The sequence below is a fragment of the Rhyacophila brunnea genome, unplaced genomic scaffold, assembly GCF_057557595.1.
Source record: "Rhyacophila brunnea isolate RB1 unplaced genomic scaffold, BYU_Rbru_1.0 scaffold_16, whole genome shotgun sequence".
In the NCBI taxonomy this organism is placed as follows: Eukaryota; Metazoa; Arthropoda; class Insecta; order Trichoptera; family Rhyacophilidae; genus Rhyacophila; species Rhyacophila brunnea.
Window position 1 is genome coordinate 4,589,763 of NW_028232816.1, and position 21,448 is coordinate 4,611,210.

At 36.6% G+C, this 21,448-nt stretch overlaps 2 protein-coding genes across 3 annotated transcripts in view; one reads left to right on the forward strand and one right to left on the reverse strand.

The window, feature by feature from the left end:
• Positions 1–21,448, reverse strand: part of LOC147074236 (uncharacterized) — a 626,724-nt gene that overhangs the window by 49,135 nt on the left and 556,141 nt on the right. The window lies entirely within an intron of this gene.
• Positions 584–20,935, forward strand: PIG-O (phosphatidylinositol glycan anchor biosynthesis class O). 2 transcript variants are annotated; one of them, XR_015070311.1, is made up of 12 exons: positions 584–1,154; positions 3,663–3,795; positions 5,249–5,378; positions 6,071–6,292; positions 7,155–7,264; positions 9,058–9,219; positions 10,124–10,275; positions 13,367–14,595; positions 15,304–15,489; positions 17,414–17,616; positions 19,778–20,415; positions 20,587–20,935. XR_015070311.1 is itself a non-coding variant. In XM_085944043.1 (11 exons), exons 1-11 carry the CDS (start codon positions 730–732, stop codon positions 19,970–19,972), a joined length of 3,147 nt encoding a protein of 1,048 aa, XP_085800169.1. In that variant the 5' UTR covers positions 584–729; the 3' UTR covers positions 19,973–20,935. The 2 variants fall into 2 exon arrangements, 1 of the variants encoding a protein (XP_085800169.1); XM_085944043.1 differs by having other exon boundaries at positions 19,778–20,935.

The window sequence follows — 21,448 nt, forward strand, 5'->3', positions numbered from 1 at the left end:
AAAAAATCTCAAATCAAATATATTAACTATTAGTGTTATTAATTATAAATAATATAAGTACATTCCTGTTATTCATAAGCTGTCAAAGTCACACTAGTTCTTCACACAAAAACCGGTGGTATTATAAATTTCCAAAAAATATATAGCATTGATATATACATTACATTTGTAGAAGGTGTGTTAATGCTACTGTATTATTTATCATGTGACTTATCTATTTAAATCAAACCATTCCCTGTGTGAACACAGCAGACGCGTCAGTATGAGCACTCTATAGAACGATGACAGGTCATCGATAGAAGACAACAACGGGGGGGGGGGGGCGGATAAGGTAGGACCTCTCGTTGTGAATGTACCGGCTTTCTACTTGAGTCGGCAATGAGTGCCTACATACGGGCGTTGTATTCCGCAGGGATAAAAAAGGGAATCTATTGGGAATCTACAATTTTGTGAAAAATTACTAATTTTCAATAGATATTTTTATTATCATTTATTTAAGTAAGTTTACGAGACGTTATATTTTTAAAAGCGGTATTCGCTCAATGACGGAATATTGTACTTTTCTTTTTTTAGTCTGGGATCTAGGAAGCAAATTCACACCTTCTGGTAACATCAGGAAAATTGATAAATGTCATCGGAGCGGTGTAAAAAAAACTCTGAATGAGCTAATTACTTAATTATAAATTAAAGAACTCATAATATACAAGTATCATCAATGATAAGGTTAAGATGGGCAACAAATGGAGCTATTTTATGTTTCTGCTGTGGCTTTCGTATTTAATTGTGTCAGGAATACTGATGTTTACGAGAGGTTTCCTCTTGACCAGGGTAACCCAGAACGAGGTCTCCCAGTGCCAGGCATATACGGACATTCCTTGTGGCCCTCTGGAAGCGAGCAACGTGAAGATCACGAATGGTCACGAGTTTTCTTGCACGCAGGACGACAGGCTGGTTTCCCTTTTGCAAGATGTCAACGCGTCCACTCGAACATGTTTACCGATGAGGGCGAAAGTGGTTTTGATCGTGATCGACGCGTTAAAATATGATTTTGCCGAATATAATGAGTCACTTGTAAATCCGTTGCCATATCAGAACAAACTACCTGTCATGAACGAATTGCTGAAGACGGCTAGTGAACATACAAGACTCTATAGGTTTGTACAGATAATTAATTTAACCACTCAATAAATAATAACACACTTTGGTTATAGTGCCGCAGAAGATATTCTAGTGGTACATAATATCTGTGATCTTTGATCAATTGACGATGAGTGCAAAATTGGTAATATATAGACAGGTTTGAAGTTTTGTCAGCTCGTTGGTTTGGTCAATATTCAAACTACAGTGAAACCTTCAATTACGAACATAATTCGTTCCGGTTAAGTGTTTGTAATCGAAAGCACTCATATATAAAATTTAAATGATTTACACTGTTATTTTACCACAAAATGTTGCTTGTATTGCAATAACTCACTTGTTTATCATGTTAATATTTATTTAAAAAAATTGTTCATTTTGCAAAACTAAGTTACTCACAATCCAAGGTTTTACTGTACAGTGAAAACCTGACTTGAAGCGTGAAGAAGGAACTGACAAAAAACATTAATAGCGGGAAAATGTAAATGAATTTAAAAAAAATAATTACTCTCTTAAAGCGCAACCAGCATTGCTGAAGCCTAGTGTAAAAGTGATGCAGCTTTAGTCTATTTATATACACTAAAACTCAAATTTACGTTTTTGAAGCGACTGACAAAAAACAATGTAAATAGCGGGAAAGTGTAAATCTAAAATAATGTGTGGGGTATTGAAAAACTAAAAAAATATCTACTTATGTAGTTTTTCTTATTAAAAAATTATTAAACCTTGTTTGGTGCATATTTTTGACTTGTTTATATAAAACTCTTTCAATATTAAAATTTATTTGAAAGTTTCGTCATAATGTAAAAATGACTCTAAAAAAACCAAAATGGATTATGACAAAAAATTTCATGTGCCCACCCTGATTAAAGTAAAAGATCTGGCCCCAGCTGTGTTGTGTAAATTTGGTCTTGTGCACTAAACTGCCGTGTGTATAAAAAAGAATGCGCATATGCGTGAACACCTTACCTTGGACAAGGCAGACATACCTATAAAAAGAAATGTGCGTCTATACATCTTCCGTACTTAATTAAGAGTATTATTCCAAAGTTATTTAAGTGTCACATTAGTGACGCAGAGAACACAAATTAAATCCCAATAATTAATAACAGGTTTGAAGATTATTAATCTCAATTTCAGCCATGTAAAGAGTAATGGAGTTTTACAATATTTATTGGTGCATGGCATCAATCAAAAAAGTTAGTTTCCGTCTAAATTTTTACTGTTACTGAAGTTCAACATAAATATTATCTATGGTTTAATTTGTCGACACTAAATCTATGCATGTGTGAAGGCTACATAACTCACACTAACTACACACGGCTTACATACAGTAACTGACACTAATGGATTGAGCGATAATCTAACAGCAAGACCTGACCAAAAACGAACCGTGAGTGCGAATGAGAAAGCATTTGGCATACTTATATCTCCTCAATATGCGTTAGAGTAGAAATATTGATTTGAATGACTACAGTAATTTATAAACTGAGAAATTTATTGTTTTTGTGTTATATATAAAGTTAGTGGTAATTATTTTATTACCACAACTATGTTGCAGTGGCGAAGGGTGGAGGTAGGCTGTTAAGATCCGCCATAAATAGTGCACATTAACCTTTTTCAGTCAAATGTATATGTTTTTATTGAAATAAGACTACAATTTACAGATGGTATTGGTTGGATTTTAAAAATCAATTAAACCCTGTCTAACCAAACCATAATAGTATTGGTATATTTTAGGCGATATGACAAAATTGTGCACATTTTTTCATTCTTACTTATTTGTTTTCGTTAGATTAAGAATACATATGACACATATTGTTGGTTCATTTTTTTAATTCATCAAGCTATGCCTAAACCAAACTATAATAGATAAAAATTATTATTCTATCTATAAAATATCCAAATTTATGTATGATTTAATTGCATAATTTTAGATATTTCATAGATATACGAGTATTTTTTGATTATTATCTATTATAGCTTGGTTTTCTCAGGGTTTAATTGAATTTTAAAAACTAACCAACACCATCTGTAAAATGTAGTCTTATTTCAATGAAAACAAGTATGTATGACTGACAAAGTTAAGTTTGTAATATTTATGGCGGATCTTAACAGCCTACCTCCACCCTTCGCCACTGCTATGTTGTGTATAAATTTGGTAGCCATACTGACAAGCATCATGATGAGTTTCATTGTTGAGTTAATAATAATAAAATTAAGGTTCTACTGTGCGTTATACGCAAGAAACACGGCTTCATTTTGCCGAACAATACCCACTCTCTTATATTATTACTCTTGAGTCTAACAGCCTATTCTTCCAATTAATGTAACTTACTTTTGCACTCGGGAACATAATTATTATGGATTTCTGATTACATTTACAGTGGTGACAACACAACAAAACACCTCATCACAAACATGGTATAACTTCACCAGTCAATGGTGTGATTTTGTTAGTTTTTCAGTTTTTTGTAACATTGACAAACTGCCGCCATATGAGTGTATGAATCATTGTCCTACAGGTTTATGGCTGACCCTCCAACGACGACTCTTCAAAGACTTAAAGGACTGACGACGGGATCTTTGCCAACATTTATTGATGCCGGCTCTAATTTTGCTACGCCAGAAATCAACGAAGATAATTTTATTGATCAGGTGAGTTCTTTGATTAACTGACATAGGTACACACAGTAAAAACAATAAACGATTCAATACAATTGATTGATGAGTATCGCCACAGAAAGGGCTTGTTTTTCAACCATTAGGTTGTATGTTTAGATCAAAGCATCGGTAAAGGCTTAATTACATTGGCAAACGCGCAGACCCAACCTGATCCAACAACCGTCATGGCCAACGTTTCAACACTATTTGCAATTACACGCAACGATTCAATCGCGTTGGTCCTTGCTTTTGATTGGTTTAAAATAAACATAGTGTTGCTATTATTAAAAATATAGGTTGACCGAAAACTAGATATTTCTTAGATTGGTGGCTACACTGAACGTATTCCCGCGCAATTTTTACATCAAAAAAACTGAGCTGTCAAACCTAGCGAGCATCTGTTAAAATTAGCGCGGCCGTTTGACATTTATAGAAAGTTTTGTATACTTATTGTTAATTTACATCATGAATAACTAGGCAAGCTTGAATCTCCAAGCCAATCGATTAAGACTAATTGTAGCGAGTATGGATATATTTCAACTGGCGTGTATTAATTCGACGAGGACCGTGTCCTCAGCGCTAGTCCATACATTTTTTTGAGATTTCGCCATCTTGTAGTTGTTGAAATCGAGCAGTAGAATTAACGACCGTTTGCGTGGCTCGCGAGCGGGCGCGTATTCGGTTATTTTCGTACGCTTTTGGCAATCTTCGCTTGCTAATGAATGGATCGCACGACGGAATAATAGAACATTTTCCACTTTTGTCCCGATCGCTCACGATCCTTGAAAACCATAGAGAATAGAGTTTGACAGTCGTGGCAGACGATCGGGCCAGACGCAATCTGCCAATGTAATTTGAGCTTAATGGTTATTTTGTTACTGTAATAATCACAAAAATGATACGGATGTAGGTTTTTAAGAAAATTAAGATCTTTTTAATATGATTTTCAAGCGAACGACAATCGACACACGAATTATTAAATAATAATTCATAATTAGTGATTTTAAAATAAATTCGAATTACGAATTACAAAATTTATGCAGATAAACCAAATTATTTGAAAACTTTTTAAATTGATTTTGAATGTGTATTATAAAAAGTAGCTTTTACTTATTTGAAATTACTATTAATAATGTTGAAAATAATAATCTTCATCAGAGATTTTTGGTATTTCGGATTTAATAGTGTGCTTTGAAGTAGTAAATAAGTTTGAAGGATGTACTTAGATCATATTTCATATGGAAATATTTTTTGTGAGCTAAAAATTTTAATGATACAAATTTACAACTATAGGTTTTTGAATTAGTGATATTTTGTGAACTCAAAAAATAACTACTGTTTTCCTTATCTTTTAGTGGGTTTATACATATTTTATAATCGTCTTTATACTTTTAATTGCAGATTCTTTTGAATCCTTATTCATTATTTTGTCATTATTTACTTCTAGTTGGTATCGAGAGGTGGAAAAACAGTTTTGTTGGGTGATGATACCTGGGCGCAACTTTACCCAAAACGATGGACTCGATCTCTGGCACTTCCGTCATTTAACACCTGGGACTTAGATACTGTTGATAATGGTATTTTACTTAGCTTATTAAATAATTTTAAAACAACATACAATTCGGACATTCTTTGTTTGCGTGTAGTTATTTGTGTTGATTCAAAATATTTATATAATATTAATATAATTGACCGAGTGTCAGTGATGCCAACCATACTATAATTATAGTACAATACTATAATTTTGATTTCGCGAAAAATGTATAATACTATAATTTTACGCCAAATATACCAAAATACTATAATTTTAAAGGATTCAAGACGAAAAATGTTCCTGTACTATAAAATTTTTAGAAATACTATAATTTTTACGCCTTTGTACTATAATCAGCATAGAAAAATATGGCAACACTGCCGAGTGTACTTGATGGAGTTTGAATATAAATTCTAATTGATTTAAGTTTTGTACTATTCTATTTGAGTCATTTTTTGCGACCCGGCGACCAGGCATGATGTGCGATTACCAATGGTAAACGTACACTGAACAAATACAGTTAATTCTCGTTTACATAATAAAATAATAAAGGAAGATAAAAATCTTATCACCTTTCATGTGATATATCAAGAATAAAAACAAATTTTGAATATTTGAAGGTTTTGTAAAAACCCTTAGTAAATAAATTAGATAAGTACTCAATTTGTTAATCCATTAATTCATTTTGCTTTGTTATTTTTACTGTTAATTCATTCGACGGCTTAATAATTTCAGCTATAAAGTCAAGACTGCCCGACGAGTTAAAGAAAAAGGATTGGTCGCTTCTGGTGGCTCACTTTTTGGGTGTGGACCACTGTGGTCATCGCTATGGCCCATTCCATACAGAGATGGAGCGGAAACTTACCGAAATGGACAAGGTTATCAGAGAGACATTGCAGAATATTGACAATGAGACCGTTTTGATTGTGATTGGCGATCATGGAATGACAACGACAGGTATAAATCTAATCTTCAGACCTTCTAAATAGCGGAATGCTCAACTAGCCATCATAACCAGTATAAATATTTTGGATTATAACTAGTGCGAATCTTGATGACACTTGATGCTGATATTTAGTGTAGTGATGGTAGCCGTAGCCAAATTAATATTCTATTGGTTGGTTTCTATATTGAAAAATGACAATTGTGAAATATTGTTTATGACAGCCATCTGTGGTGGTATCATTAATATACTATGGCAACCTTTTGACGTTTCATTATTATGTACGTATGACATTTAATGATAGTTTGGTGTATTTTACTGCCTATACATCTGCAAGATTCAGTCTTTTCACAGGAAGTGCATTACGTATGATATACAATTTTTTATGATTGTGCATCCAAATATTCTAAATAATAATCGCTCGGTGTATTTGGCTGCCTACAATAATTGAAATGATTTATATTATAATGTGAATGCTTTAGTTCTGGTACAAGTAAAACATGTTTCATATTTGTAATATACATATAACATATTTGTAATATAAAATAAAACAATTTGTTTATAACAAATTCAAGTTTCAGGGTTTATCTAGGCAATATCTGTACTTTTAATAATCTGTGGAATTGACTGATTTAGTGAATCTAAAATGACGTTGAAGTTATTTTGACAGATGCTGGTGATAATAGTGCGAAGTGTGTTACAAATGAATTAGCAATGCGAAAACCGTTGGTCTCTTTAGTCAGTAGTTTCTTTTTTAGCTTCACTTTCGTACATTTTAGGTTCTGCTTCTAGAGAAGGTTATTTTTAACATCCTTCTACTGATGTGATTTCCGATTTTTACAAATTTAAAAAATTTTAAGTTTTGACTGATTTTAGGTGACCACGGTGGTGAATCAGATGCTGAGGTGACCGCGGCCATGTTCATGCACTCTCCGTACAAACTACTTTCAACACCAGAACATCTTAGTCCTAAATCTGTCAGACAGGCAAGCATTTTTCAACTATTTCTGTACCATATATTACACAAATATTCACATTTCGGGGGCTTAGGGTGACAAGGGCGAAACTACACGGTTTTGAGTTAAGCATTGAACTGGCTCCGAAAATCACTTTTATTACATCATTACAAATAAAATCATTATAAAGGCAAAACCTTTCACTCTCAACTGTATTTTTTACTGATAAAAATAATATGTCTTGAGGAGAAAATTACTTAAACGAAGACTGTTTTTGTGTTTATCTCAAAACCATTGTTTTGTAGTTTCGCCCTTGTCACCCTAAGCCCCCGATTTTATCTGTAACATTGATATAACACACCTGCTTGACAACATCATTATTGATGACTTAAAAACCTATTACGGGTCCAAGCTTCCTCGGAGAATGTCCTATCGCACCTACTATTCGAGATACATCTCGGTAGATGGGAACTATCCATTTGTGCTACAGCAAAATCACTGGTTGGATCAGCATCTTGTATAACAGAAATTTTTATGTGATAAGAGTGTATTCTAGATTTCAGTTGGTTTTGTAGATTAAAGTAAGTACTTGTTTGTTGCGATTTATGAGTCTCCATTTTTTATCTTCACGGCTTACGCGTCGGCTTATAATGTCGTGGGCCCCAGGTTCGAATCCTGGGTCTGGCAAATACACATTTCTTCAAATTGTATTTGGAGTCAGAGTATGAACCTAATACAGTAAAGCCTCGTTAATACGAATTCCACGAGACCGAAAATCGAAAAAAATTTGAATTACGAATTATGAAATCTATGGGGGAAAAATATTAAAATTTAAAAAAAAAAAATTGATTTTCATCAATATCGTTTACGATCATAGATGTGCCTACAAAATTTCCGGTGCCGTGTGTGTTAATGGGTCATAAAATGTCAGGATTATTTTTATTACCTTCTTAAAATAAGTAATTTATGATGTTTTACGAAAAGTCTCACAATTTTCAATGACTGGCTAATGAAATAGTGTATAGTGTACTTTATTACGATTTATTGAATATTTTTATATGCCAAGACTTTGAAATAATTACGAAATTCGAATTAAAGGTATGGTTTTATATGAAAATAATGTTCCAGGGACTTTTTTTTCGCGAAAATTTTGAGTTACGGCGAATTTAGAATTATCCGTGTTCTTATTAACGAGGTTTTACTTTATGTAGTTTGAGCAATTATTGGCCAACACTCATTTCTCGTAAAAACAAAAATTTGTTAATACAAACCTCTACTCTGTGGATGCCCATATGATCCAATTTGGATTGGACATAGTCAAAAGGAAGAAAGAAGAAGATTATTGCTGATCATGTAATGACATTTACAAATTCATTTGAAAATATCAGATATATAGGTACCTACTCGAAAAAATCTTTGAATAAAATACGATGCCGGGCGGAAGTCGAACCCGCATCAATCGGATTCATAGCAATGCTTTTTACCATTAAGCCATCTACGTCTTACGTAATTATGAGGAAATTAGGTAATGTTCATACATCTAAAATGCTTCACAAATTGCATTAATTTTTGCAATTGGTGTTGCGGTTTTAATTAAAATACCAATAATAAGTACCTATTTTAATTCATAGCTGATGTCAGGATTTTCCCAAATTTTTAGTATTAAACGTATTTTCACTTGCCAACAATTTAATGAACTATTATTTGTTAAATAAAATAATGGTTCATTAATTTTTGTTGAATATATAAAATACGTTTGATACATGTGATATTGTAAAATTATTAAAATAGTATAAATTAATAAAATGTATGTATATTTTCAGGTGGACTTGGTGCCAACGATTTCTTCCATATTAGGCTTACCTCCTCCACATTCCAATCTGGGCGCCATTATGCTAAACGCTCTTCCATATTCAGAGTCTATGAAAATCCCATACAAAGATTGGCAATTTGCTCTTTTGAATTTGTGGGCAAATGTAAAACAGGTAATAAATTCTGATGATTATTATGAAACACGTAATCTGCTTATGTTACATTTCACTAAGAAAACAACAGAGAAAAACAAAAAACTTTAAAGGTGTTTCAATAAGAACTGTTTTGTTTATTTGGATAAAAAGTAACATAACATGAATAATTGTAATTTTTTTTATCTCGGAATTATATACAGTATGTTTTCTATTTGATATTTGCTCATAAATCCGGTTCTATTTTGCTGATAAAGCGCAGGATACATTGTGTTTGAGATCAGGAATCGTTTCTGGCTATCAGCGTAGACTTTAATTTTGAAATAACTTCAATAGAAGAAATCCAACGGTGTAAAATCACATGATCTCGGAAACCAGTTAACACTGCCAAAATTGGAAATAGTACAACTAGGAAACACAATCTGCAGTAACTCCCGTGTTTTCTGGTTGTATTATGACAGGTGTGTCATTCTCCCGTATATAACTACTGTCGAACAAGATATTCTTGGCTATGTGTTAAAACTGTGAACTAATAAGCTCCTCCCATTTTTAACTGCACTTCGATTATAGCGTCTTCTGGTTAGTAATGAGCTGTCCACATGTTTCGACGACAGCGACTTCCGGCTTGTGCCTAAATCTTCTTGTTGGACAGTAACCAACACCACCTGTAAATTGTAGTCCTATTTCAATGAAAACAAATACGTATGAATGACAAAGTTTAATGTGCACTATTTATGGGGGATTTTAATAGCCTACCTCCACCCTTCGCTACTGGTGAAATGATATTAAATAATGTCACTGTATATCACACATTTGTACATTTGTATTGGTTAGAAATTACAGATCATTTCGTGAGGAGACTAGTACTAGACAGTTAGCGTTAAAGGAAGCTATAATTATTATAATTCATTTGTTTATGTTTTAGGTGACAAAGTACATTGAGCAGTATTCTCGCACGTCAGATCAGTTCACAAGTAACAAAATGGAGAATATTGAAAAGCAATTTACCATCCTCAGTCATAGAGTCCAGAGTGTTTATAATGAAAAAGCCTTCTATTCATTTGCCACTGACGCCAGGTAAAACATCAATAATTTTTGAACATACATAATTTTGAAAACACTTCTGAGAAAATATATTATCTTCTTCTTCTTCTTTCACCCTGTCACGTCCCAACATTGGGGCATAGGGCAAGCACAAGTTGGCGCCACTTCCCTCGGTCCATCGCCAACTCCTGTGCCTCCCGCCATGTCAGACCTGCAGCACGTAGGTCGCTTTTGTAGCATCGCTGCAGGGTGAGGGAGGGCCGGCCACGGCGACGGAACCCTTGAGGCTGTGCCACAAGGGTACGAAGTGCCGCACTCTTTGGCGGCATCCGGAATACATGTCCCAGCCACGTGAATCGTCTCTTCGTGATAACTTCAATCACCGAAGGCTGTTGTGTCTGCTCACGAACTCGGATATTTGTAACGCGGTCGTACCAATGTACCCCTAAGATTCTGCGGAGACATCGATTCTCAAAGCTCAAAAGCCGTGACTCTTGAAGCTTAGTAAGATGCCATGTCTCACAGCCATACAGGAGCACAGGTAGCACGCACGCGTTAAACAAACGACATTTGGTCCTCACAGAATACAGCCTTGACCTCCATGCGACTCCAAGTTGGTTGAACGCAGAGCCCGCCACACCCATGCGGATTCCAAGCTCACTAGAAATACCACCATCATCGGCAACCGTGGCACCCAAGTACTTGAATCTGGACACCAGCTCGACGGGCAGACCAGAAACCCGCAGAGGAGTGTCGGCGTCGATGCAAGCAGCACTGCACATGGATTTGGTCTTAGCGGCATTCAGATGAAGACCCACACGCATCGAGTTCGCGGCTAACCTGTTCACGGTCACCTCCAACCTCTCGATCGTCGAGTCAAACACGACTGCGTCGTCTGCATACTCCAAGTCGCACAGTCTTTCTTCGCATAGATCGCTTGTGTCATCATGATGTAGGCGTATCCCACTGTCGGGGCAAACCGTCTTACGCATTATGAAATCCATCATGATGATAAAAAGAAAGGGCGCAAGTACACATCCTTGCTTGACTCCTGACGTGATTTCAAAGAGGTCAGAGGATGTTCCGGCTGCTCTCACGCGACACTCTGTATTGGTGTAGAGAGCACTTATCACGGCGACCAGTTTCCGTGGGACACCATATCCTAGCAGAATTTGCCACAGAGATTCACGATGAGGACTGTCAAATGCCTTTTCATAGTCCACGAAGCAGCAGGCGACAGGTATATTCATCTCATGGTACTGTTGCAGAAGGCTTCGGAGAGCTGAAATATGCTCTGAGCAGGACTTCCCCGGGACAAATCCACTCTGCTGCGCACGCAAAACGTCCAGCATGGGACTTCTAATCCTGTACAGGAGAATCTGCGCCAACACCTTCCCGGGAACGCTGAGGAGAGTGATTCCTCTGTAATTATTACAGTCTTGTGGGTTACCCTTTTTGTGCAGAGTAACAACGGTGCCATCCCTCCAGGCTTTGGGGCACTGCTCCCTTTCCCACACCTCGTGCAGAAGGTCACACAAGGACGGCAATACAGCGCTCAGTCCGCAGAGCAGAAATTCTGCATGGATGCCATCATCTCCAGGAGCTTTCCTGCGCTTCAGTCTTTTGACAGCCTCTTTAACTTCAGCAGTTGTCGGAGGATCTTCGCAGAATCCCGATGCAATAGTGATTCCGAGGGCGGTGATCTCCGACGGAATATCGAAGGGATGCAATGGAGGTGGGCGATTCAGGACATCACTGAAATGTTGGCGCCATAGCTCCTGGACCTTTGCAGGTTCGGTGACTGTCACTCCGTCAGAGTTGCGTAATGCAGTGACCACTGGACGTTTCTTACCGCAAATTGCTCTGGTGATGCGGAAGAGAGCACTTGGATTATTCTTGCAGGCAGCAGATTCCGCATCCCGAATGAGGTCATCCAGGCGTCGGCGCTTATCGCGGCGGGCAGAACGCTTTACCACGCGGTCCATTGTCTGGTATTCCGCGCTGCGCTGTGGGTCGTATGTACCATTGTCTCGCAATTCTTTCAGGAGCTTCCTCTTCTCAATCATCTCCCATGTATGAGGTGACATCCAGTCCGGTCTGTGCGTATGCCGCTCTCCTAATGCAGTAGTTGCGGAGCTCACTATAGCATCCCGGAATAATATCCATTTTCCTTCCAAGGGATCCGAGTCGATGGAAGACGTGATAGTTCTAGCATCATATAAGCGCTTCTGCAGCTCCAGCTCATAGGTTGCACGCACACGGGTACTTTTCGGATTTCCCGACCAAGAGTTCGTGGTCACTGTGGATGTCTGCACCTCTATATGTCCGCACGTCTAGCAGTTCATGCCGGTATTTCGCTTTGACCAAAATGTGGTCGATCTGGTTTCTTGTATTACCGTCTGGCGATGTCCATGTATATTTGTGGATGGTCTTATGAGGGAAAAGACTACCACCAATCACAAGACCATTCATTGAGGCAAAATCTACCAGACGGGAACCATTACTATAAGAAACAAATCTTTTTTGAAAGAAATACGACACCCAGCTGGATCTCTCAAAAGTCGGGGTATTACTGTATTTACACACTGCATACATTGCCATCGCCGCCGGATCACTTTATGACTAATGTACATCCTTAAGTTATTTATGGTGAAGTTATATTTTTTTGTTCTAAAAATTCTTATAAATATTTATGAATTACCCCCGTTTCAGACGGGACACCGGTGTCGTGCTCGTATATAATAAGGAGGCCATTGTATTCGAATAAAAGGGTCTTTGTATTATGTTTATGAACGCCCCGAGATAATGAGTCAAAGCGTGTATGGTACACTTTTCCGTCGGCCGCTACATTCTCAAGCCGCCGATACACATGTTTTTATGACCGCAGCCAGTTTTATGTTTTTATTTATATTGCGAAATTATGCGTTGACTCATTAGCTCTGGGCGTTCATAAACATAATACAAGGGTCCCTTTATTCGAATACAAAGGCCTACTTATTATATACGAGCGCGACACCGGTGTCCCGTCTGAAACGGCGGTTAGAAATCTTCACCTCTTTCTTATCTAGCAATTGTACGCTGGTTTACAAAAATAATATTTATTTTTTCCGTATGTTTGTTTCAGGGAGTTCCTCATCGATGTAAGATCAATGTGCCAAGAAGTATGGATTCAATTTGACTCATTCTCAATGTCCCGCGGCCTCTTACTCACATTCCTGACGATATTCTTTTGCTACATGATCGTCGACGGCATTCCTGGCGAGAGACTCCCGGAAATCTTCCAGAGTTCATTCCTATGGTGCTCGTACGGAGCAATGGGTCTCGCTGTTCTCATCAGTGTCATCTGCCATGCGTTTTTAATAGTGGACAATCTCGAACTAACCATTCTGTTTTCCACGGGCATGATTTCGGTATTCATGCTTGCGATGTTGGTAATACAAAACTGGGAGCTTATAGCGCAGCATTGGTATGAAAATTCAAAGAAAAAAAGTTGGTTAGACGGAGCGGCTAGGACATCATTAGCTCTCTCAGCGTGTGCGTTATTTTCAAACAGTTATGTTGTCGAAGAAGGAACTGTTTTATCATTTTTACTTCTATCTTTATTATTAGTGGCGTGTTATACTGGAGGTCTTCCGAAGGTTTTAATGCCTCTGTATTTAGGCGTGGCTGTCGCGTTGGCATTTTCAAGATTTTACCGTGTGTGCCGCGAAGAACAAGGCGAGTGTTATTTCAAAAACGGCGATACCAATCAGACAACTCCATTGAATATGGTGACCGGACTGATAGCTTTGGCTTTATTTGTGAGTCTGACGAGGTTATGGCTACGTTCTTGTGGTAATTTGGTCGCCCCGGATACAATGTTATGGAGATATGCCCCTTCTGTTGCTGCTGTATGTACAGGAGGACACTGGGTAGCGTCTTGGGGTCCCCATCGTGCTCCTTGGAGAGCTGACAGTCTCGCTAGAGTTGTATACGGAATCGTAGGCATCTCTTTGATAATTCTAGTCATTAAACCGCTTAGTGTTTTCTTGATTCCTAAGCAGGCAGAAAGTGTTTCTGTATACGGGCAAGATAATATCGTTCCGCAGCTTTTCAATCAGATGAAAGGCATGTTCGGAAGGCAGACTTTGACCAATAAGAAGGGGGAGGCCGGGCAAGGAGATGTGCCGATTGTCTGCGGGTTGGCAACAGTTTACAGCGCCGCTTTCGTAATGCTCAGCGTGTGTGTGACACTGCTTATTGCGCTTCTTCTCGGAGCGAGTTCTGTGCCATCAATTGTACTGCTCTATGCGACCGGAGGTCTGATGCTGGCGCTGCTGGCGATCATCCGATATCAGAAGTCTACAACTTTTGGTGAGTTATGTTCTAAAGATGCTGAAGAAAATCTCTACTAGATGGAGTCTAGGAGATGTACAGATTTTGAAAAGATATTTTGATGAACAATCACAAGTATGTTAAATGCATATGTTATTCGTATCGACTTCTATACTAGGCTCCATATAGTTGAGAAGGTTTTCTTCAAGATGTTTGGTCATAAATGTAGAAAACTGTGAATTCGTAAACCCTCCCAACCATGTGCGACTCATTTGTGCATTTCATATTATTTTAAAAAACGAATATATAACTGTTATAGTATTTCAAATTGATTAATAAAAATAATACCAATTGAATTATTGTGTTAGTTGATTGAATGCGGTATTAAATTTATTGTTAATGTATGGTTGAAAAGGTAACTAATTTTCTTTAAAACCGTATACATTTAGCACTTTGTTAAAATGCAACCAGCAGTGCTGCCACCTAGCGGGATAACAATGCAGGTTTTGTCTAAGGGACTGACAAAAAACAACGTAAATGGCAGGAATCATTCAATTTGGGTTGGCTTATATTTTTGGCATTCTTATATAAAACTCTCTCAATATGATTTAAAGCTTTGAATGTTTTTGTCATTCGATGTAAATAAAAAAAACAACTTAACTTAATGAATAAAACGTAAAAATGATGTCAACAATAACCGTGTAATTTCTAGTGGTTTCCTGTACTTATAAACATGTGAATTTTCAGCGCAACTGTTAAGCGTGGACGCTTGCAGTGTCCAATGCTGGGTTCTGCTGTCCCTGTACTTCTTCTATGGTACAGGACATCAGGCTGCGTTGTCTTCCATCCAGTGGGGAGCGGCTTTTGTCGGAACAGGCGGCCATTTCATTCACAATTCTATACCGGCTGCCCTTGTAACTGTGAATACTTTTGGTATGTTATTTGAAGCTATTAAAGGTACCGACAATTTTAACTTGAAGCGCAGTGCTAGTGTCGCAATGCCAGTATTTCCAGTGTATTATGAGCTATAAGTTCTCCGAACTGCCGCACCTCAAGTTATAGTTGTCGGCATTAATTTTTTAATTTTTGCTCATTTTATTTTGCATTAAGTGTATAGATATTAGAGACATCTAGTGATTAAATTACTGAAAGATTTTCTTTAAGACTGCCTACCCACAGGACAGCCACTTATGGGTGCGCAGGTCACAGGTCGGGTTTTTATTGCACGAACGGTTTGGATATGAGGATTTAATACTAAAAAATCCAGAGATTCCGTACACGCATCACTCCGGCTTGAAATATGTATACAGGGAATGTGCTGTGAAGCGGACCAATGTTTTTGACGCAGTAAAAATCTGAGTTGAACTGAGTGGGAGTCCAACTCATATCTTTTACTCTCTGGGTGATTGCTCTTAACTTTTAAGCTACCGATCCATCACTGACTCATGCGAATTATTTGTAATAACTAGGCTATCAGAGAATTTTATACTTCACCAATGAAAAGCAACCATTTTTTTATGAATCATGGTCATGATATTACTACATAACACGCTTCTAGATCGAATTAATAGCATAACGGATATGTAATAACACTCACCCAGACAGTGAAAGATGTGATTTTGAATTCCATTCAGTCCAATTTTTCAAAATGATGTATTTTCAATAAGTATCCACCATTCTTAAATCACAGTACTCTCTCAGTAATTTGCCACCCCAAAAACCAGACTAATGTCCAATTAGTGAAAGCGTCGGATTATACAGTGCGAAAATGATGTGTTGAAGTGTCATGGCCACTGTCGTGGTACTGCGATCTATGTCAGTATTGTAGTTCTCGAAATAGCCACGTTTCATGTTAAACTTGCCACAGACTAGTACACACATACAAAATATGGCAAAAATTAAAACAGGTATTTCGTAATAATAGTTTTTTTGAGAAATTTGTGCTAGCAAATTACAGTTTTATTTATAATCAATATCAAGTACATATTATTTACTAAATTATACATATTTATAAACTAAGTTTATTAACTAAATATTAAATAGTAAATCAACACAACCAGTTGTTCATTGAGGCAGATATTCTTGAATGGCTTATGATTCCTGGATATCCCTATGACCAAAAGCTTCAGTTTGTGTGTCCCGGTTGCATTGGAGCATGGCATAATTGTGATGCGGTCCATGAGCACTTTTCTCCCTGGTATTTTCTTCGCGATGAACGTACGTTTTACGAGTCTCATCTGTGTTGTATACTTGTACGCGGCGAACTACTGAATTTGACAATCGAATACCGGCGAATTATATAGCTCGATTTTGTGCTTTCAATTAGTAAAAATAACGGTGGATTATAGTAGTTGTCGGATAATCGAGCGGCGGATTACTAAGAGTGTACTGTATTCAGTAAAAAAAATGATAACTTAACTTGAAATCTTTTATATTTTTATCTATGTAAGTACTTAGTTGAATAATTATTGTGCTAATGATATATCTTGTCGATGGTTTTATAAATAGTATTAATGTAGTTTCTACTTTATCTGCTGGTGCAAACACTCGCAAAAAGTATATTATGTATAATCAATGGTATTTTTTCAGAAAATAGTATTTGATTGTATGTCTCATAAATTCCATTGCCAGATGTCTCTAATCTATTACACTCCCCTTAACCAATTGAAATTCAGGTACCTACATGTAAAAAAAAAATATATTCATGAAATGTAGTAAAACCTTCTCTATGAACACATGACACTGTGTATGTTCAAACTATTGGCATATAGTAATCAGTGAAATGCAATATCTAAAAATTAACAAACGTAAATAAAAACACATGGAATAATGTACAAATAATTGTACCCAATTGCAGGATCCAACCTCCTTACTGGACTTTGCTTGCCAATGTTGGTGATTGCTCCGTTTCCCATCTACGTGATGTGGGGGCCCACTCCGAAAGGCCATGCTGGAGTGGATGTCCAGCGGGGAGAGCTGATGCTGTTTGAGAGGGAGTCCATGCTGATGGCGGCCATGTTTAATGTGTCCGCCAAGTATATTCTCTTTCATTCGGTCAGGGTATGTATTATTTTCATGTAATAAAGAACGTTTTGTTTGTTACATTGTTTGGAAGTAAAGACAATACTCTGGCTCTGTGTGTAATTACTGCAGTAAGGGAAAATCAGTTGTTAATTATTGCGTTATCACCTTTATTGCTGAAATCAGCCACCGAAACATACAAATCTGTCACTGTGATCGTGCCATCAGCGCATTGTATTAAGATTGTCTGGAATTATTTTTTTCGAATAGGAAAGGTCTGTTTCTCTATGCCCCCTAAAATTTCCCATGTCCGGAAACTTGTACGTATGCAGTTTGCCATATCCAATGACATTAATATGGACGAAGCATCTGGAAAATAAAATGACACTCACTTTGTGTCGGGTCTGCCGGACGTCAAAATTCATATTTTAATATCGGTATCCTACGCTCAAATGAACATTCTGCTTGCAAGCGGTCTGGCGACACCGCTGAGTCTGCCCATACAAAATTTCTGACTGTCAGGTTTTGACTCTGCCGTTATTATTGTGTTCGAAAATGCCAATGTGCCTAGTTAAAAATTGTAAAAAAAACCTACTAAACACTCCAACAAAGATGGGATATCACTTTTCATGTGTTAGTATTATTTATTATTGATAAAATGCCATTTTAAGATATTGATGAATGTTTATTCAATGTAATTGAATCTCAGAAACTATTGGACAGACGCCTGTGATGCGCTGGGCTCACTTGCGTCTAATCTCCGAGAAGTCGTAAGTTACCGAGACTCTGTTTCTAACGCAATGACACTAATACGCCATTACAATAAAGGTTATATTACTATAAATTCTTGAAGATTGTATCGCATAATGGAAATGGATACGTCATATGGTCACGTGACGTCTACCTATACATCTGTGAATGACTTTCATGCACAATTTCTCGTTCGCGCCGATATGAAGTGAGTTATCCATTTAATATGTCATTGACCGTATCACACTTCACCGTGAAATGTATATTAAAGACCATCCAACCTCTATGGGTCATATAGTACTGACATAAAATTCATATCTAAATAAAACACGGTTCTTGTCGGTTTACATTTTACAGGAAACCAGCAGCAAACAAATTTTGAAAATAGCCGATATACTGGATTATTTATTAGGTTAGGTAAGGTTTTCATTCTTAAATTAATGAATTTTGCCAAAATCGGCTATGAAAAATGAATTAATGTTCATATTGAATCTAATAAAATTGGAGACCGTATAGTATACGGACATCTCTTTCCGATGGATAGCTCACGGCGAACTGTGCCGCGGTGAAATGTTTTATGTACAATTTACATGTAACCAAAATTTTCAACACAAATATTACTAAGTACTAAACAGGTAGAGGATTATTTTTGTATTCCAAATATCTGACCATTTGCTCCATCGAAAATTTTATTCTGTGAGAAAGAAATGGTTGTATTTTGTCAAATTAATTTTCAATCATGTTAATGCAAGTGCCTAGTCCAGACCAAGGACATCTGTACGTGAACAAGGTTATCAATCGTAGCAGAATATAAAAAAAACATGGACAATTACTATTATCTCAACATTTTAAATGCTTCCAAATATTTTCATAAAAATGTTTATGAACAGTTTATACAATGTTTATTTGTTCACGCACAGATGTATGTATCTTGGTCTGGACTAAGCATTACACCCTATTTACACGTGGATGGATTTTCTGCTGACAGTATGTATTATCGCGGCTATAACAAGAAAATGCATGTGTAAACACGTATTGTCATGCAAGTTGCAAGATGCATGCATGAATCAAAAAATTTTGGAGCTTTTGAATTTTCATGCGACAGTTGGGATGATTTCGATCTGCGCCTGCGCAGTAGAACGATAGTGGCGAACCTGCCGGCAAAAAACGAACTATACTCATTTTGGGGTTAACCGATTTTTACTATCAGTCAAATAGTACCATAAAACGACAACATCGCGTCTACTCTTACTCTACGCTTACTCTTGAATGAGATTGGCGAGACAATCAGCACTTTTATGTGTAACCCGTTATTGTCACGATAGTTTAAAATACACACTAATGCTCCCAGTAAATCCATGCACGTGTACAGGCGCTATTACTATTATGATATTTGACACAGTTGGTACACATTGCGCATATCCTCTATTTGTGTTATATTTATTGACAGATGTTTGTATGCATGCTTGCTGCCACGGTTCACTGCCGTCACCTGATGGTGTGGAAAGTGTTTGCCCCGAAGCTCATCTTCGAAGGCATCGGCCTGATAGTGACGTTGGTGGCCGTTCTCCTGGCGTACCTGCTACTCCTGAGGATCCACTCGCGCCTCACCAAGTTTCTGGACAAGATAACCAAATCCAGCTGATCTTCGCAGTAAGTCAACCATGTTGGATTGTGAGCGAACACGGACAGTTAACCTCGTCTCTTGTTATATTTTGTATGTTTCCAACTTGTTTTGACCCTTACAAGCTAATAAGCTGAGAGTGAATGGTGTATTGTGATTAAGAGGTATGATCATGAAGTAGTTATATTCTGACTAAGGATTGTAATCCCGAGATTGAAGCATTTGTCAATGCTCAGATTAGCCAAAACTACTGAGATTCTTCCCAAATTTTTTTTTTTATTGTCTTCTAGAACAATATGAATTTATACTAACATCCACACATTTGAGAAATTTCTTATTTAGTTCTTACTTGGTACACACACTTTTATAATTGACAAGTATTTGTAGAAATGGGGTCTAAATAGGTACACAAGTAGAATAGTGTCAAATTCTTGTGGCAGTGCAAACAAATTATTTATGTGTTGGTATTGTTACTTTCAAATGACATTTCGCTCATGAGAAAACAATACTTCGTATGCCACAAAACACGAGATGAAGAAAATTCTCTATAGTCACTATTAATGCATAAAAATTCTTCATTTTCTGTATTTAACTATTAAGATTTCATGTACAAATAGTGTCATGTGGCATACGAGGTATTGTTTTCTCATGAGCGATTTAACAGCGTTCCAAAGTGATTTCTTCGTGGCCACAATGAAGGAAGAATTTTTCCTTTCTTTACGAAAACATGTAATATTGTTTTTTGATAAATCCATTCTATGTAGCAGTCATTGCTCATAGTATGGAAAAAAGAATGTGAGTCAAAAACCAGAATATGTTATACTTTCTGGTCACTGAAATGGTACACTTGTTTTTAGAGAATATTTATATTAAGTAAATATACATATCGACTCCTCCTACGTAAAAGGTCGGAACTACGTTTCTTGCTATTTTGATTTGATTGTCTTTTATTAAATAATTTGAAAGATACTATAAATGATAATCAAAAAAAAAACAAAAATTCAATCAATCAACTAAAAAATTACGATTCCAGCATTAAAAATTAACGTTATGGTGTTATATAAATTTATTAAAATCATACTACTGAAAAGTACCATTTTGCAGTTCCGACCTTATACATAGGGGGTGTCGATATATATATAAATATTCCTAGGGATAATAAATTTGGCTATTTCCCATTTCTACAATCAATTCACTTATTTTTCTTATCAATGAATCCATCATCAATGAAAGTCGAGAGATTAATGATACTTTTTCAAGTTTTTAATATTTTTTTAAAAATTACTCTTCCTTACTCGACAAGAACGTATCTTTGTCTTTCAGAAATCATATAAGAAATATTAATCCTCATATTCCAGAATTGCAACATTTTCAATCCCAATATTTCAACGTCGAAAAATCAAGTGAAGTTTCGGGATTGCAAACTTTGTAGTGGTATAATTTTCTTCTTTATAAGGAAATTACGCTGTTATTTTTAATTTTTGAATGAATGATTTT